This window comes from Pholcus phalangioides, unplaced genomic scaffold (assembly GCF_987345545.1).
Source record: "Pholcus phalangioides strain wild (caught in Gottingen) unplaced genomic scaffold, Ppha-v1.0 ptg000027l_1, whole genome shotgun sequence".
In the NCBI taxonomy this organism is placed as follows: domain Eukaryota; kingdom Metazoa; phylum Arthropoda; class Arachnida; order Araneae; family Pholcidae; genus Pholcus; species Pholcus phalangioides.
Window position 1 is genome coordinate 10,552,257 of NW_028301617.1, and position 19,924 is coordinate 10,572,180.

The window sequence follows — 19,924 nt, forward strand, 5'->3', positions numbered from 1 at the left end:
ACCCGCGACACATTCTCAGATTATTTAGTGATGTGTGGCATAGTTCCAGAGCACTTAAGCGGCCCGGACACATTTCCAGAGCACTTGGATCTGCGAAACATTAGAGATCACTGAAGTGGCTCTGTAGGGCACAGTGTCGTACAGAGGCTGTTTACAGGCTCTCAAGTGCCCACAAACTATCGAAAGGTTTTTCTCAATTTAGGCATATCGAGTAGGATGCCATTAAAAATGTTTCATATTTTCATAAATGGTGGTTGATGACGTGAGCATTATCCAAACCCTCCCCCTTCCCCTTGTCATCAAAATCAGCAAATCGGAAACCCCCACCCCACCATCGATGATGACGTAATACTTGAACGCAAATAGGAGGAGGCTTCAATGCATTGCTGAACGCATTCCGGAATGAGGCCGTCATTTCTGTGTATAAATTGTTGACTTTCTAGCAGACGACGACTGACTGGGAAGAGTCACAAAATGTTTCAACGGATCACGGAAAAGTCCACTTGATTGGAGGTACTTATAATTTTTGAAATGTTTAGCTTTGAAATTTGGCAACGGCGAGTATTGTTTACAATCCACCGTTTTGAACTCGAAGTGACAGTGCGCGAGGCAGAAAGAGCATTATTGAGTTAATTTGAAGGTATAAAGGAATGCCGATAACTACGTAGCCATAATCGTCAGAGAGAGAGAGAGAGAGAGAAATAGTCTAGTTATCACCGATACATATATTTGATGAGAAGCAAGCGTTATGGTCGTCTGCAGGTTTTTCTTGGAGGGCAGATGCAGGTTCGGGGACAGATGCTACAACGAACACGTCACAGCTGATCGGCCGCGTTATCAACAGCAGGATCAGCAGCAGTATCAGTGGTACCGGCAGCAGGATCGCCAAAGATACGAGTCGCCTCCTCCGAGGTATCCCGATAACCACCAAAGGCACCAGTCGCCGCCGTTCAGGGTACCGCAAGATCGCCATCAGTATAACGGAGGCCACCATCCTGTGAACAACCGCCAAAGCCGGTATGGGGGCGACGAAAATTTCGATTACGCTAGTGACCGCCACGATTACAATAGTTTTTCCGGTAAGTGTCGCTGCGAATATTGGCATGACGTTAGCTCCCCCCCATTTCATTATTTATGTGTATGAAGTTCTCTCAAAATTAATCTTCCCATTATAAATCATCAGTTCTCGGCTTCCTCCAGTCAGATTTCTCACGGCCCTTTCTATAGTTAATTTATAGCGTGAAACATAGGTGGAGATTGACTTGGAAGTCTGGGGGGCACGATGATGATGTCAATTCATATATACATTAGATCAGTCGACTCCACCTTTGACGCTGGGGGTGGGGGGGAGGGGGCAATGTTCCCCCACGTATCTCCGCCCATGGCGTGAAAAGGTCAAAAAAATTATGAGAATTGTCCCATGCTCTTGTGGGGGCTATGGGCGAGAGAACTAAAAGCACACATGTCCCTTGTAATAGAGTACAAGGGCAGCGCTTGGCCATGCAGCTACACGGGGCACCACCCAAGAAGGGGTGCTAAATCCGAGGTGAATGGATAAAAAAAAGTTCCATTGGCCGAAAAAATCAAATCAAACTGTTGGTGCAGAGAAAATCTGAAATGAAAGGGCGAAATTTTTTTTTTTGTTAGGAATTGTTTGGGTAAATTGTGAGGGAGGGGCATGACCTTCCAAGTGTAGGGCTGACAGAGCTCCAGCTTGAGACCCGGGACTAAATCCTTATAACTTTTATTTTCCGCTCTATGAGTTAACTGTAGAAGGAACCCCCATGAAAAATCTTGCATGGGTCCCACGAAAGATTCCAGCCTAGGTGTCCTGACACAGGATGGAGGAGGCACAAAAAATAAGTCTCACACACGTACAGATTTTGTCTCGAGCTGCCCAGATAGCTTACATTATTGTTTCTGGTATTACGATCAGAGGCCCTGTCTATTTTCTCAACGTTTCTGTTGTTGAGGATGACTCTAAAGTGTGATGTCATGTGAATTTTTACTGTGTTAAATTTTGCTGTCTTAGTGTGATAAATGATGTAATATTATGCCGTTTCTGGTAGAGGCATAGTTGTATATTCCTTCTGGTGACAGACTGTCTCATCATTGCCGCTATGGTGGTCGAGTGGCCATAGTAATAGACTCGTATCGCGAGGACCTGGGTTTGAACCCTACCGTCGCCATAGTGGTGGTTGACTGAAGTGGTTTTCAGTGGTTCCCAAACTTCAAGGCGCGAATGCGAGCCGATCACCCCATTAAAAAGTCTCGCCACAGAGAGCAACAGACCTACAAACAACACAAATGTCATTCAATCATCACTCACTTCACTTCTGAAATATAAATGGCAGCACTGAAAAATCAAACAACGCATATACATGCAACACATATGCACTTAGACTGTTAGGTACACACAGTTACAACTCTGGCACAACTCGCTAGGTAGTAAATCACCCGTAAATGGTGATAGACCTGAGTTGTGCTCGGTTTGAAAGAAAAAAAAAGAAAGGTCTTAAGTAAAGTCTATGCTGCCGCCTGGGTGCACCGCACCCCTTAAGCCGCCCCTGCCTACTATGTATTTCCAGGAGTGTGAAAGAGTGTAGTATGCATTTCTAGAAGAACAAATGGCTCTTGTGTATTTCTTGCAATAGGAAAACAGCATATTGAAAGGGGGCTTAGCAGACTTTAGCTCAGAGCGGTAAGCTAGGAGGGATAGAAAATTTGACGAATGAAAGGTTTTTAATTGATGAATTGTAGAGTGGCAGCAAAATTTGTTTTGCCCACAGCTGGTAAAACCATAAATTTGCCTCCGTCTATAAAGCGAGGGACTAAGTCGTTGAGTGAGACAAACGAGTGAAGCAGAGTATGTGAATGAACAAAACAGTGACCTAGAGAATGAGGATTAAGTCAGTGAACAACAATGCGGGAAAAAAATCATGGTATATATTACTGTTATCATGCCAAATTCTGTCAAATACATAAAAAAAATTTTCCCATCTGATTGAAGAATATTCATCCATGAAATAAAATTGCAAAAATCCATGTTAACGAGACCTGTGATCATGGCACCCACATCCTGAAACAGGGCCCCCCCCAGGCTGGGATCTTTTGCGGGGGGCCCCCGACGAGACTTCCACAGAGCTCCCTTTATGATGAATTTATAGCATGAAAAAACAAAAAATGGTGAAAATCGTCCCGGGCCCCAGGGCTTTAGCCTTGTCAGCCTACCCGTTGTGGGGTCCATGCCTGTGATGCTTGTGTAAATGAGAATTGAAAATGGAGCTCAAATAGATAAAGGGTTATTTAAGTATTACGTCAGCATTGAGGGTGGAGGGGGTTCCGATTTGCTGATTTGATGGCAGGAGGAGGGGAGGGGGGGTTTATACTCATGTCATCAACCACCCTTTATAAAAATATGGAATATTCTGAATGACATCTTACTCGGTGTGCTAAAAATGAGAAAAAGATTTCGCTAGTTAGTGGACACCTCAACTAACACTCTATTGCTAAGTCCCGTACAGAGCCACTTTAGTGATCTCCACATGCTTTGCGGAGCTAAGTGATCTGGAAATGTGTCTGGGTCATTTAAGTGCTGTGGAACTATTCCACACATCACTCAAGTGATCCACAATTGTGCCACGGATCACTTAAGTAATCTGGAAATATGCCACAGGTATAACTTTAGTTATGTAGAACCCCACTAAGAGCCGCTTAAGGACTCTAAAACTGTGTCACATGTCATTCAAGGGATCTCTAAATATGCCACGGGCTGCTCAAGTGTTCTAGAACTGTGTCATGGGTCACTTAAGTGATATGTGAATGTGCCACGGGCCTACTTGAGTGATCCGAAAATGTGCCATGTGGCATTCAAAGGATCTCTAAATGTGCCACGGATCACTTAAGTATTCTGAACTGTGTCGCGGGTCACTGTAGTGATTTGTGAATGGAGAATGTGCCTACTTGAGTGATGTGAAAATGTGCCACACATGCTCTTAAATGCTTTGTAATTGTGCCATGGGTCACTTAAGAGATCTGTTAATGTGCCAATTAGTTAATTTTTACAAAATTAGGTTTCAGAGGTACAGGCTGCATCATATCCCGAGGGCCACATTTGGTAAGCGGGCCAAGAGCTTACCATATATGGCTTAGAGCAGCGGTTCTCAACCTTTTCTGACTTGCGGAGCCCTTTCCAGTGTATAATTTCTATGGCGGATCCCTGTTTAACTCGAGGAACCTTTTTTTAGTATATTATTTATATGGCGGTACCCTTTAGGCCACTTTTTTGATTGTTTATCAAATTTATTGATTTATTTTATTATCCTCAAGTGGCCGCGGAGACCCTGGGAAGTGCACTTGGAGCACCGGTTGAGAACCGCTGGCTTAGAGGGTGGGTCACAACAAATTTCTCAAAAAAGAAATTTTGAGTTCTTAGCATTCAAATAGCATTGAATTAAATTGATTATAATAACACATAAAGGTATTTTGCTTGAAATTTTAATTAAAAAAAACTTTTTGTATTAAAAATCGTACTGGGGGGGGGCCACAAGCCTCTTATAACCCCTACCGCCTCATACATCTCTGATCTCACCAATATGCGTTAAGATATAGGGGGCAGAACTGACAGGGGGGTCAGAGTTTTGCTGATGGCGGGGGGGAGAGGTCAAAAATGGCTAAAAATTTACTGACATAATACTTGAACGGCCCCTAAGGGTAGCATGTTGGCTTGAAAAACATTCTTGTGACCAGTGAAATGTTTTGAAAAAGCCAAAGCACAGAGGTGATCTATTGGTGACAAAAAAAACTTGTCACAACTTCATGTACAGAATCTTAGCACCAAAAGAGTGACCTAGAGAGTGAGAACCAGGTCAGTGAGCAACAAAAAGAGTGACATGTGCAAGCATGGGAGTGACGAAAACAGTGTGCAAGCATGTGAGCTAAGAAAACAATGTTCAAGCATGTGAACGACTAAAAGAGTAACCTAGATAGAGAGAGCGATGGGTCAGTCAGTGATGAAAATAGAGACTTAGAGCAGAGCCTTACAAATACCAGATTGTTAGGATTCCCAATTTTTTGCATGTGAATATTAGCGTGTGTACAAGAAATACGTTTGTATCCTTAAAAATTTGGTTAGTCCCTAGATTTCTTCCCGATTTGCCAAGTCCTGACTTGGAAGACGATGGGCAGTATCGGTGACCTAGAGGCAGTGCCGTCTTAACGCATGGGCCAACCCCGGGCACGGCCTGGGGGCCTCAAGGGAAAAGAGGCCTCACAAAAATGAGATTACGTTGAAATTTTCTAGAATTTACTTGTTAGGGCCTCAGAAAAACCACTTGGCCCGGGGGCCCATGATGGTCTTAAGACGGCCATGCCTAGAGGGGGCACGAGCATGTGATTGATCTAAAGAGCGAGAGACCAAATCAGTGAGCAACCAAAAGTGTGACCTAGAGAGTGTGTGAGCATGGGTGTGATCTAGAGAGCAAGGGAGTAGCTCTGTAAGCAGCCAAAAGAGTGACCTAGAGTGTGTGTGTGTGTGTAAGTATGCAAGTTTTAACCAAAAGTGTGGCTTGGAGACAGAGCATATTTACGGAAGTGAGGGTCAAGCAGGCAGTAAAGCCGAGGGCAGTAAATTGGAGGATGGTGTAGTCCACGGGCAGCAAATCCATAAATCTGCCTCTGGTACCTGGCCATGCATTTGTATGGGATGAATTTCGTTTTTATGGGGAAACACTTTTCTTGGCGTTTGTACCACATGCAGGTTTCTAACAAACAGTATAGAAAGCCTATGCCTCATGAATTTCTTGTGGTACGTAAGCAACACCTGCACATATACTTCTATATCTAGACTTGCACGTACGTCCCACATTTTCAGGTGACATGGTTCTTAGACTTCGTACAAATGTCTCCTGCTCATTTCTTGCGGTACGGAAGCCTTTCATGCATTTATCAGCACATCATCGCAAGTATTTGTATGGGTGCACATTTCTCGCAGTACGAATGTTTCCCGTGCATTTCTTGGTGCATCCCATGCATTTGTATTTGGACACATTTCTCAGGCTTCGTAGAAATGCCTGCTATGGTAAGTACCTCTGATGATTTGAAAGTCGTTCAATTTTTTCACAAAAAATTGTGCTTGTGGTGACATCTCTCGAATGGAGTACGATGTGTTAGGTTTAGTTCTTTTGCAGTTCAGTAGTAGCGTTCATTGCTATCGCTTCTTATTTAGTACATGGCGTCTACCATCACGGCACAGTCACGGAAAAGTCATAAAATTTTGGCGAAAAGGTCACTGATTTTTTTAAAGTTTTTTCCTCCTTTCTCCAAGCTTTTTTTTTTGCTGGGGTGGGGGATGGGTAAACAAAAACAAGAAAGACATTATCTGTCAGTGGTAATATTGGGGAAGAGGATGGGCATCATTATGGATGGGGGGGGGGGAGCTATTTAGCTGGATGAACAAAAATAACGTTTTCTTTTTCCCGTTTTCTTTTTGCCTCACACCACAGTGCGTGAAATAAGGAAGGCAGGTCGTGTCTCCAGTGGTGTAGATGGTAGCATGCTTGCCCGGTATGCAAGAGGGTCTGGGTTCGAGTTCCTGTGGAGACGTGATGACTTTTCTTTCCAAGTTCACCTCAGCATAATATCCGGAAAATAACTGTTTCCTTGATATCTCGAGCTGAGAAAAAACCATCTATCTCTCTGAACGTTTTCATTGTTTGTTGACTCTGATAAAGAAATTTGATTTCTGTTGTAAGACAGTGCTTACTATGGTCCACCATAGTAAGCCCCCCCCCCCATCAAAGATTTGTACGGTCGATCAAAATACATTGTTTATATATGTATTGACATCATCATAATGCCCCATGAAAAGTTGCAAAAGATTAAAATTGATTTCTTATCATGTTTCTATAATGTAAATTCACTCTCGTCCCACCATTTCATTAAGACCCCCATCCCCATTTTATTAACAGAAATCCGCCTAGGTGGTCGCGACTCACAGTTTGGGAACCACTGATATGAAAAAAAACATCCACCATGGTTCATTATGGCGAATGAGAAAAGATTAAAAGTAAAAGTAACCAAATTTTGCTTTTGGTATATGGTATATGGTACCCTGTAGTAGACACTCTAGTACTGTATAGAATGTTCCATTGCTAGAGAACATTTTTGATGATAGATGGCTGTAATTTCTGCTGATATTAATGGGGGGAGGTTTCATTGCAGACTCCAAGATTTCTGGGGATCCTCGACTAAAAGTACTCATTAATCGCTGAACTAGACAAATAGAGTTACCCCAAGATGAAAATCCCACCCTCGTCACCATTTCCAAATCATAGCTACATCATTCAACAGCCTACTAAGCTCATTGTCTATTCGCAGTGGGAGCAGTTCAAAAGCGAACGTTGACGTAGTTAAGTGTGTTTTGCTATTGGTGATAAATGTTTTGAACAAAAAAAAAAGATTTATATTTATTTATCGATTCTATTATCAAAAAATTTAGAGCCGAATCCATATTCATGGAAATCAACTGACTACGGAGGCCAGAGAGTTTCTAGTTACAGCCGGCATGATGGTTACCAGGCAGACTATGAAAATGACCACCACAGGAGCTACGGCCACAGCAAGAGCCAGTCATCTCACCAGTCGAGAAACCGTTTTGATGTTCTGCGCAGCTCTGAAAATAAAATGGAGCCTGCATCAGACAGTTCCTCGTTAGAGTATGTGTTTGGTTTCTCGTTCAATTTTCATTGACATATATATATTGCATTGCAGTGAAAATCCTATATAACGATGCCCCCATAACAATATTACTCTCCCTGGTTCTAAAAAATACACTTCTTCATAGTATTAATATATTCCATTCGTAACGATAGCTACTTAATAAGGATACGCTTCTCTGGTCACTTGAGTATCGCTATATAAGGGTTTCCCATATTCCCATATTTGATAATCTATTCATCTTGGCAGTGACGTAATGCTAAAAATATGACTGTTTACAGCTGCCTATTGATGTGAATGAGCTGCTGTATCTGTTTAGTTCAGAGGTTGACAAATACCAGGTTGCCATGCAGACTAAGAAATTGGTATTGGAGGTGACCCTCAACTTCCTCATGGGTGATTAATACCTTCTAGCAGATTTATGCAGAGATGCTGCAAAATAATTTGTTGCAAGACGAGCAGCATGCACTAAACAATTGATAATATTATAAGCATCTGATCGGGGCAGCGGTACCTTAAAAAGACTCATATCATGCCTTTGGAATCTTTTATGGCTGGAGGCTGTTGTAATGTGGTCACAACCGGTTTTTGCGTGTGTTGAAAAGGTTGGAAAAAGCGAGAATTAGGCATATTTATCTAATTTCCCCCCCCCTGTAAGTATCAAACCTAGGAGCTGAGGTCCTTTGAACCTCCCCCCCCCCCCCCCCGAAATAAATCTTGTAAGGGGGCTGAGCCCTTCCAATAATTTCTGAGAAAAAAAATGCAATTGTTTTGCCTGCATCTGTGCTTGTCCTGTGATGACCAATAACTTTCAGTCCCCCCACTCCCAATACTTTCTTCATGTCAGCATCCCTGCCCCCCTCTTCTACAGGATAATAAAAAAAAACCCCATAAATTCCATGTTTAGCTGCAGTCGCATCACCGCCACTTTCAGCCATGTAATATTCGGAAAACGTGGCACAAGTCTTAACGAATCCTTGTGATTATCTGTGTTGTTGCTCATCTTGCAAATCATATAACCTGCCGTCCTGTCTACATTATATGGAATCACTCAGGGACTGCATCTATCAGAAGCATCTTCAGGGAAAGCCAAATCCAGTGCTTCGAGGTTTCTGTAGTGTAATTAAAATCGTTCTCTTCACATTTACTGAAGATTAGCAAAGATTCTTAAGAGCCAGCTGGATTGTCATCAAGGATGAAGAGTGTGTTCGAAGGTTTATGATCCATTGTGCGATCAAAAGTGTTTGAACTACTTGTACAAAAAACGGAACTAAAATATTCCAAAATTTTATATCAGACTGAATGAAATTATAGATGGGAAACCATACAGAGTGATACTATTGTTCTGTCTTTTTAGGACAATCAAGGAAGATATGGCAGCATGCGATAAGGGCAAGCAGTGGCCGTTTTCCTGCTATTTTCCTTTCAGGGGTCACCCTGGATTCCCAGAATTCAATGATATATCTTTTGAAGAGCTGAGAAACGAAGCATATGAAGCTGAGAAAAATGGCAACTTCCCCGAATATGTAAGTGAATGATATTTTATCACTTGCATATATTCTGCACCTTTCATTTACAGTTAGAATTTGGTACAACGGAAATGACTTTGTAAGTTGCATAAATTGATAGTGATTGTGAGGCCAAATTTGCTAATTATACTACTACTACACATACATCTTATACACATTCCTCTGCAGAGTTCCTATTAAATCTGTATATGTCAGAATGTTGTTACGTGTTGGAGGCACAACGTCATTTGGTAGGTGAACTCACAAGTTTGAATACATCGATTTTTAATTATTTACATGTTTAATTTTCAACTGATACAACCATTACAAACTCAACAGCAGGAGGTGTGTGGATAAGCCGAATGTAAACAAACAATAATGGTAGTCGGCTTCGACTACATAAAAATAGACATGTTGCCACACTGACGTAAATAATAATAAGTAGAATGATAATAAACATAGTTGAAAAATGGTCGCTACATGACCCCCTCCCAGTCAAGAGGATCATAGACTCTCAATGAATTATACGTTGAAACACACTTTCTTTCTGGAACGCAATTCCAATTTCTTTTTGGCCTGAGGATACAGTCTTCTGTGGAACCAAAATTGTGTCCTTTGGCTTCAGCAAGAAGGCAGGTTTCAGTCTGTCAACACTTATAGTAGTGACATGGTCGGAGAACTGCAATGTGAAATGTCTATCACCTCTGCTGATGACCGCATAAGGGCCATCATAAGGCGGCCACAAAGTAGGCTTAACTGCATCACATCACACAAAAACATGAGAACAGTCATCTAGAGCTGGATGCCAGAAGATTTTGTGTGAGCCATGTGTGGTTAGGGAGCTAGCTTCTGACTGTGCAGGTCGGGTATGGATGTCTACTAACACTAACAAATTCCCTGGACAGATCGTAATGATCTCTTGGGAATGCGTGCTGATCTCATTATTTAAAAAAAACAAATTGGACGAATTTGCGACATAGTGTTGCAGAGTGTTTCCACAAATTCATCGGGCGGAGCATCATTAGAGAGCTGAAAAAACTCCCCAGGTAAGCGAAGTGGCATCCCATAGAGTTCTGCTGATGAAGCTCCGACGTCCTCCTTTGCACATAAGCGTATACCTAGAAGAACGCTAAGAAGCATGCTGGTCCAGTGGTCAGTTTCGAGGCAGTGTAATGCAGTCTTCAGGTCACAATGAAAATCTCTCAAGACAACCATTTGCTGCCGGATGATATGGCAAGGTACGAATTCTTTTAATACCAAAAATTGCAGCAAGGGCTCGAAACAAGGAACTTTCAAACTGTCAACCTTGATCACTGGTGATGGTCTCAGGGGTACCAAAATGGCTGATCCAATCTGAAAAGAAACATCTTGCAACAGTTTCTGCTGTCATGTCCTCCATGGGAATAACTTCCGGCCATCAGTGAAACGATCCACTATTGTTAGGCAGTACCGAAATTCACGAGAGGGTGAGAGAGATCCCACAATGTCTATGTGCACATGTCCAAAATGTTTATCACACAATGAGAATTTTCCAAGTGGCGCTTTGATAATTTTAGAATTCTATCATGCAAGACAAGTCTGCACAGTTTTTTTTTCATCTTTTCCAAAGTGACTGCAGAGCAAGGTTTCAGTAGCTCGTTTGCCGGGATGATTCAAGTTGTGCACAATGCTGAATGGTTCAGGAATGTAAGGTCTAACCTTTCCAGTTGAAACGTTGTATGAAATTTCAATTTTGCTGTTGATCAGCATGGGTTTTAACTCTAAGCTAGTAGAAGTGCAAAGTTTTTCCAACTCTTCATCTTCCCTCTGAGCTTTGGCAATTTCTTTATAATCGAGAAGAGAAGGAAATTCGATCGAACTGATACACACAGGAAAAAGCATCATCAACAACATTTTCAACACCAGATATATAACGAATATTGGTGGAGTACTGCGATATAAAGTCCAGATACCTTATCTGCCTGGCTGAGTTGTTCTTACTGATGCAATTAAAAGCATAAGACAAGGGTTTATGGTCACTAAAAATTATGAAGTGCCGTCCTTCTATTAGGTACAGAAAATGCTTTATAGCAGCGTATATGGCTAATAGTTCTCTGTCGAAAGCACTGTAGTTCTGCTCAGATTTTGACAATTTACAAGAGAAAAATGCAAACAAGAAAAACAAACATTCTTCCGCTTTCCATCTATACACTGTTATCTGTAAAGAAATTATTTTTTAAAAATGTTTATTTTTATTGATAATAATCTATATTCATTATTTTAATAGGTCAAGTCCTATACGGACGCCGTGGTTGAAGTACAGCGGAAGCGAGATTTGCTCAAGAAACCAAATCGGGATGTAATCAATGCTATGGTTGGTATTCGTTTTTTAATCTATACAGGGTGTTCAGGCTAAAAATATCCAAAAATAATTGTTTTCAATGAGAGAACCACATAATCTGTTGTGCGTTTCAGTTGTATCAAAAGAAGGCAACTCTTCCTATTTCTTTGCAGGTTAATCAAGTTTAATGTGGGCTCCGCAGATGCCCAAACTTCATCTCTTTCAATGTCAAACATTTGTCACTCGTTTAAATTCAGCTAGCCAAAGCATGCACTCAACCTTACGTTGTGGTGTCTACATGCTCACTGGCAGTGAGTGCGGGACTGCTACAAAAAATTGCCCATAGCAGCTGAAAACAGTGCATATGCATGACTTCGGTAGGAAAAAAATCAGATGAAAAACCTTGGAGCGATATCCTATTGATATTGCTGAACTTCCATAACTTATCATGTTTGGTTCTTTTCAGCATAAACTTTTAGGGTAGTTGCTAATTCTTTTGATTTTGTGCCATTATTAAAATCTTCCGATCGGAAACCAGGTTCCGATTTCTCAAGTCTTAATAGAAAAATTCTCTAACTGTACTTTGCAAAAATGAAAAATCTCTTAAAAAAATGCCTCAGTTCTTGCAATTCTATGCTGAGCATGTTCTCTCGACAAAAATATGGGAAATTGGGATTTCAGATATGCCAATTGTCGCCAAATATGATGCTAAAAGTGTGAAAAGTTGCAAATTATTTTGCCAAAATCACCCAATAGTGGGAATTGCAGCTTCCGCAAATCAGTAAACAGTGAATAAAAATAGATTCCACATTGCGAACGTGTAGCATACTTAGTCATTATTATCACAATACTGTATAATCCAAGTGGGTTTCTTCGAAAAAAATTGCCGGTTGGCCGAAATTATGGCGTACTCCCAGAAAACAGGTCATATGGTCACCGTATGTAATCCCTCAAGAAACCCCCATTTTCCCCCCTTATTTGTTTGATATGTTTTCTTCTGTGCAAAATATTTCGTCACGTCACAAACTGCAGATTTTTCATGTCTGGGAATTAGCACCTGTGCTTTTGGATAATTTTTGCCCTCTAGAAATTATTTTGTTGACATTATGGCATTTAGTTTTGCTAGATTTTATTTATTTCTTGGCTAGTTTCTCGAAAGATACATCTTTAATTGATCTATTACCTGTAACAGGCTGCTCAATTGGTTATTGACAATTTAAATATTGCCAGATCTGCTTATAAAGAGAAATACAAATACAATGCCACAACAGGGAAAATGCCCAACGAGGTGGCTGATAAAAAGATGCCCATAAAAATATGGTTGTCATATATTTCAAAAATACAGCAACCCAATTAAAAATGCAATTAACATAAATTATAAACAATATATACACATGATAAAATATTATACAACGCCCAAATGACATGTTGATGCTTTTTCGTGTGTGTGCATTTTTTGTAAATAAATTAATTTGGTGATTGTGACAAGTCGTCTTTTAATTAGAGTGGAGTCAGATGAGCGTTATCAAATCAACTTGGTCGACATCCCAAATGTTGTTAAGGCAAATGAGAGATCTCAGCGAAGGTCACATTGATGATAATTTTTTGAAAAATTTATGGTTGCGTAGATTGCCGATCACAGTGCAAACCGTCCTGGCCATTAGTTCCGAAAATTTGGACAAATTGGCACAGATGGCAGATAAAATTTGCGAATGCACTGCTGTCTCGGTTGCTTCCGTAAATGCCTCTCATTTGACTGCTGGTAAAAGTGATGAAAGCGCAACACTAGTTGATCTCAAACATCAGGTAAATGAATTAACAAAACAAGTAGAGAATTTGACCGAGTTGATTTGATAACGCTCATCTGACTCCACTCTAATTAAAAGACGACTTGTCACAATCACCAAATTAATTTATTTACAAAAAATGCACACACACGAAAAAACATCAACATGTCATTTACACTCACTCGCAACCACCGAATATTTTTTCTTCTTTCCGTCGCTTGGCGCGCGTAACCTGCGTAGTCACTTTTTACGTCAAGCGTTGCCGAAAATCCGCCACAGCTATTCCATTTATTAACAACCCTATTAGAGAAAAATTTCCTGCGATACCATAACCTCGCATTGTTCCTCACCAATCGATACTGGTGTCCCCTTGTAAAAGCAGTAGATTGGCGGTGTACTAAAAGTTCATGGTCCATCCTATCCATCCCATTGAAAATTTTGAACACTTCGATCATATCTCCTCGACACCTGCGTTCATCCAATGTAAACATATTCAAAAAATAAAGTCTCTCTTCATAACTCAATCCCCATGTGCCAATAAGGACACGTGTAGCTCTTCTCTGCACCCCTTCAACCAAGTCCATGTCCCTCTGTAGTTATGGTGTCCAAAACCTTACAGCATACTCCAGTCCAGAACAAACTAAGCCTCGAAAAAGCGGAAGAATGACTTTAGGAGAACGCGAAGAGACCTTTTTTTGAAAATGAGACCGAGCATTCTATTCTTTTTTTGACCACAGCTGAACAATGTTCAGAAAACCTAAGTCGCTCGTCAATGAAAATTCCCAAATCAGTGACCCTAGTTGCATCCAGGATAGTGACACCATTCAACCAGGGCCTTCGTGATTTTTCCCTTCTTACGGTAAGAAGGGAAAAATCACGAGGGCCCCGATTCAACTCGTAAGAGAACCGTGGGTTGTTCGAACCAAAAATGAGCGACCATGTACTTATCAACGCTAAACGTCATGCTCCATTCATTTGCCCATGCTGCAATCCTGTTTAAGTTGGGCTGGAGAAACTCCCCATCGCTTTGATTCCTGATTACCCCCATTAGCTTCACATCATCTGCAAATTTGCTAGTAATCCCATCGATACCCTGATCGAGTTTATCTATAAAAAGTGAAAAAAGTATGGGGCCAAGGACCCTTGATACTTAATATTATTAGGTGAAGACTAATCCATGTTGTCTGTTGAATGGGATCACAGTTAAGCTAATGGTTTTGTTTCTCCCACTGCGGGCAAAGCCAAGTTAAGGGGATGGGCACAATTATTTTAATGAAAGAACAAATTCAAAAAAGTATATGCAGTGAATATCCTATATAATGATACCTTCTATAAGAATAATTATCTACATTGCAATGTTACTCTCCGGTCCTGATGCAATTTTTATAATGTTAATATATTTCATCCATAATAGTAACTTCTTTATAATGATACATTTTTCTCTGATGTCTTGAGTATCATTATATAGGCATTTCACTGTATATCACATATGCATATCAATAAAAACCTTCAAAAATTTGAATAATTTATAGGCCCTAGTTTGCAGTTTCCCATAACCTTGGATCTATTAGTTACAACATCCTGACTGCGTGTGACATTTATAACACAAGCTCATGAAAGACCCCTCCCTCATCTTCTTTATATTAATGCAAACAGATATTCCAAATTGGAGCCTCTGCTCTCTTGTATCACCCTGAAAATACTTTAGTGGAAAATAAAAATACAATAGTATAGAATAAGTTACCCTACTACTTCCACTTTACCGCACACCAACCTCAGTCATATCGCCATATAGCAATTTACCAAGTTGGGTGAGAAAAATTACCCTGCACTTAATTATTTGAAAATAACTGTATCTATTGTTGAGAACAAGGAGTTGCTTGGCTGTTTGGCCATGAACTTCTAATCATATCCAACATTTCACTCGCAGTGTAAAATATTTTTTTCACCTTTTTCAGCAATTTGACGATTTCTATTTAACTTTGACAGTGAAAATTTTGCTTTTGGACATCCCCTTCCCCCAAAAGTAAAGAACACAACATATAGGAAAGGGGAATTTACACTGATGAGATCTTTACACAACACATGGAATGTATTTGAGTTGTGTATTTCAAGTTGTGTGAGGGCTGAATTAGCAATTTTTTTCTCGAAATTCTCACTGGTCAGTTTCACCATTTTCCACGCTAATCACTAATTTTTCTCTTCCAGGCAAATTATTGTCATGGTTCTACCACATTGCTTTAACAACAAAACCTGAAGGGGGGGGGGGGGTTTATAAATCGTTTGTGGAACCTTTTGGTTGACAGTCACCCCTTGTATCATTATCTCTGAATTATGAGAGTGGTGAAGGAAACTCTAACAATTTTGCATTTCTTGTATTTAATTGCCATTTTTTCTCATTTTTATATTTATTTTTTTAAGGTTTCTCTTTTGAACCCTGCATTAAATCTAAGCATTAATGCCCTGCATTAAATCTGTGTGAAAACTCTCTAGCTAAGAGCAATAGAATTTCGATTTTGATACAATGCTGATTGATATACAATTATTATTGTACAGAACAAAATCCATGAATTTGCTTGTTAAATCCAGATCCTTGTTAAATCTAAAATCCTGCTTCCCTAACTGAAAGCAGTGTCGTTGTAAGCAGGTCCGACTATATTTATGCTTCAAGGTATAGGCTACTGATCTGGTTAGCAGCCCTGAAACGGAGCATACCAAAAACATCACAGAACAATCTCAGGAAAAATTTCAATAGAAAAAAGAAAAACAAGATTCTTCAATGTGGTGCTCTGCTGAAGAAAAATACAAAACATTCCATGTTGGGGGTTAGCAGTTTAAAGCATCAGCAAGCTTCCGTTGTTTTTTTTTGCGTGGTTGACATTAATGTTCTTTCAAAGCTCTGTACGTGCATGACTAGATATAGCAGAACTGCTGCCACAAAGACAAAGAGGGACTAGATATTTTATTGTCTCATTAGCCTGGTACAAATGTGCTTTTCCAATGACAAGATATATTCAGGAACATCTATATTCATAGTCAAGCGTTAATGTTGTTCAACCGTTATAGTATTCTTAATTATCTGTAATTTACTATCATGACATTCTAGCATCTCTTAGGTACCTTGAATGTGCTTTGATGTATCACAAAATATGCTTATTTATAGTTTCAACTTTTTCATGTGCATTGCATATTAGAACAAACTCATGAGCGAAGAGTTGAATCTTGATATCGATCCTGTGAAAAAGCAGCTGTTCTTTGGCAGTTTCAATGGTAAATAAATGACATATTATTTAGATTTCTTAGAACATGTGAATGTTTAATTCACAACCAAAAAATAATGAATTTTAGGAATACAGTAGAGCATTGATTACCCGAAACAATTGAGGACTGGGGGTGTTCGAATGATGGATTTTTCGGATAACCGATCATTCATGGAAAAAAATTGTACCAGTGTCATAGGAGCAATACAAAATTAAGAAACAGTGATCTTAAACACAAAACTATATGTATTTTAATATCACGTATCTTACAAATAACAGAGAACTGACTAGCCTAGTTTGACAAGTTCAAAATGCCCCCCCCCCCCCATCAAAGTAGGCCTACAGTTTAGGAAAAGAAGTCCAAAGGTTTCTTTTGCTTCACTAAAAGCACGCTATCAGCTGCTGGAAGGAACTTCTATGTGACATGCAAATTTGAATCTGCTGACTGGAACACTTTCTGTTAACCATTCAGATAATTGATGCTCTACTGTATTTATATATTCGCCTTCAAATATTCAGTTTCCACCCAAAACATTAACCAAATATTCTGTGTTCTGCCAAAACAACTGAATATTCAGTATTTGGCCAAATCACTATTAATCCCAACCTTAGGGGCCATTCAAGTGTTACGTAAGCAGATTTTTTAGCCATTTTTTACCCCCCCCCCTCGATGCTGATGTAATACTTGAATGACCCCTTAGTCATAATCTAACCAATTGCTTGACAATGAATCATTACCATTTGAAACTTTGGAGACAATATTTGCATCCGTGAAAATGTGATGGCTGCTGGAGTGTAACTCAACTCATAATCAACTTGAAATATTCACCAGCATCTTTTTCCTCTGCTTTCTCACAACCAGGGAGTTAGTTCTTTTAAATACTGGAGGGTTTTGTCAGATTCCTTTTAATTTCTTGATTATATGACATGAATGTCGCTCTTCACTTGTTAATAAAAGATATACTGAAGACTGAATGTTGTGAAGATATTTATTATTTGAGATGTTAATTTTTTTTTTAAGGAAGGAAAAACTCATCTCTATCTCCTCTGTAGCTTAGTGGTCAGAGCACTCATCCGGCAATCGAGGGACCTGGGTTGGACTCCTGGTAGAGGCAGAGATGTGTTTTTCCTTCCTTAAAAAAAATTCTCAAATAATAAATATGTTCACTACATCCAGTCTTCCGTATACCTTGTATTCTTGATTATCTTCGAAAGCAAGTACTGGCCATAAGTTTTTCCAGGTTTTCTTTAGCCAGGTTACTGCCACATTTTCCATGCTTCTGCAGCCCAGTAAATGACATCTTTTGGATTTTTTTTCTTTTTGGACAATGCAAAGGGGACACGCGTTCTCATCTTCAATGAGATATCTAAGCAACATTTTTTTTATACACCTGTTTCATGTTATGTGAATGGTGCTTAAGCGTGTTGTGCATTGTGCATGCATAAGAATTTGCACTAGGCTACTGCATCCCCAGTCTTACCCACCCGTTATAGTTATCAGCCTGTTATCACCCTCTCATTCAGTGCATTTATTTCATTTCTGATAAAGAATGATAAACATCAGATTTTATTGCCTTTTGGTTATTGTTAAACAGAATTATCTGATCTGTAACTCTTATCCCAACAGTAAGGATACTCATTATTATTACAATTTTAAAAATGCATGTGTAAAAGACAAACTCTGGTAATCCGAACTTCTCGCTAATCCAAACAGGTCCCATTTTTAATTAGTTCAGGGGTTTCTAGAGTTGAGAGATTTGTCATTCGAAGTGTATCTGACTTGTTTACGATTGTTGAGAATGTTTGCAATCTAATGGTATTTTCTAATTTTTTTCTTTTGTGCCAGACTCAGATTCACTCAAAAACGATGGGACTCCATCTTTCTTCACCTCACCACTACAGAAATCACAAAATGCTTTCAGCCTCAGCCACTTGACGTCAGACAGTTCTCCCAGAGCATCAAGCATTTTTAACCTATCCAAGCCGAACAGCAACAACATCGAAATGCATAGTGATGCTGCGCCGAGCTCAGTTTTCCAGCCCTCAGTAGGCAAGTTCTTCAGTAACGACGTGTCTCCCAGGTTTGCGACGAGTAGTGGCTTTGTGTCAAAGGTGTCTGTGGCGGACGATTTAGAATTATACTTTTACACTCCGCTTGAGGATCTAACTAAAGAGGAGCTCGAGGCATTCAATGCCCCAACATTTACGACTGGAAAAATCCCTGTCCGTCCTCCTCCGAAGTCTTTATGCTTCGAATAATGTATAGTTTTACTTTTTTTTTCTTCAAATTTGTATATAGCGTTTTATTTATAGTTTGCAAATGTGTAATATATTTTTTTAAAGAAATGAATTTATATATGATTGTTTTTAATCATGCATCGACAGAAGCTTACATAAAATGTTTATTTATTAGAAAAGAAAAAAAAGAAGCGTTGATAAACGATTTTATTGTGATATTTGACAGTACGCATAGTTAAAGACTCGATAATGAGGTGGGAAACAGGATTAAAAGCAACACAATACAGGGCTTTGAATGAAATCAAGTTTGTATATCGCTAAATTTTTTCAGAATTTCATTCTTCTTTGAAGTACTTAAATTTGAGCACACCAAACAATTAGCTTGATTGATGTTATCTAGAACAATTCAGCTTGAGAAAATTAACAAAGAAATAAAACTATTTTATTTCTTCTCTGTATGTTGGCCAACATTCGGCTCACTGTGTGATATTTCATTTTTCTCCCCTATATCAAACACAAAGCAGATGGAAAAATCAACACAAAACAAAGATATTGCCAAACCTCACTACAGCGATACTCTATTTAACAATAATCCCTTTACACAATATTTTTTCTTGGTGCTGAACCTGCAAAACCATATACACATTCCACATCACATCTCTTTATGGATATATCGAAAATTTATTCGATTTATAAAAATACAGCCTCTCACTCATTTCTCTCAGTTATAACACGACTTTCTGCACATCTGGCCAAAGATGTAGGCAAATAATGCTGTTCAGTTTCACACCTCTCTCACTTATACAAATGCAAATACAACGGCACAAAGCAAATTGCCCAACGAGGTGGCTGATTTAAGAACATCATGGATCCCCGAGCCATTTTTTTGGAGGCCCTACCTACTACTGCTACACCACACATGCACCCCCCCCGCGGAACAACCAACGAATCGGTACACGCGGGAATGTGCGTGTACGTGTAGTGAAACCTGACGTGAAGTTTTTTTTTGTTTCTCTGTAATGCTTGTTATGTGTAGTGCTGCCATCTGCCACCAGTTTTTCTAACTATGAGTGAAGTGTTATGATTGAATGATTT

At 39.6% G+C, this 19,924-nt stretch overlaps 1 protein-coding gene across 1 annotated transcript; it reads left to right on the top strand.

Annotated features, from left to right (window-relative positions):
* The first annotated feature begins 358 nt into the window (after positions 1 to 358).
* Positions 359 to 19,286, top strand: LOC149068388 (nucleoporin NUP42-like). Its single transcript, XM_089251698.1, has 6 exons — positions 359 to 1,079; positions 7,499 to 7,715; positions 9,074 to 9,242; positions 11,491 to 11,577; positions 16,526 to 16,601; positions 18,438 to 19,286. The coding sequence occupies exons 1-6, from the start codon at positions 749 to 751 to the stop codon at positions 18,848 to 18,850; spliced, it is 1,293 nt and encodes a 430-aa protein (XP_089107824.1). The 5' UTR covers positions 359 to 748; the 3' UTR covers positions 18,851 to 19,286.
* Positions 19,287 to 19,924: the final 638 nt, after the last annotated feature.

What these genes read in the sequence shown, in the direction of transcription:
- LOC149068388 (XM_089251698.1), top strand. Translation starts at nt 749, where the DNA reads ATGGTCGTCTGCAGGTTTTTCTTGGAGGGCAGATGCAGGTTCGGGGAC. An exon ending in CGATTACAATAGTTTTTCCG is followed by an intron (nt 1,080 to 7,498) that starts GTAAGTGTCGCT and finishes CAAAAAATTTAG; the next exon opens with AGCCGAATCCATATTCATGG. An exon ending in TCAGACAGTTCCTCGTTAGA is followed by an intron (nt 7,716 to 9,073) that starts GTATGTGTTTGG and finishes CTGTCTTTTTAG; the next exon opens with GACAATCAAGGAAGATATGG.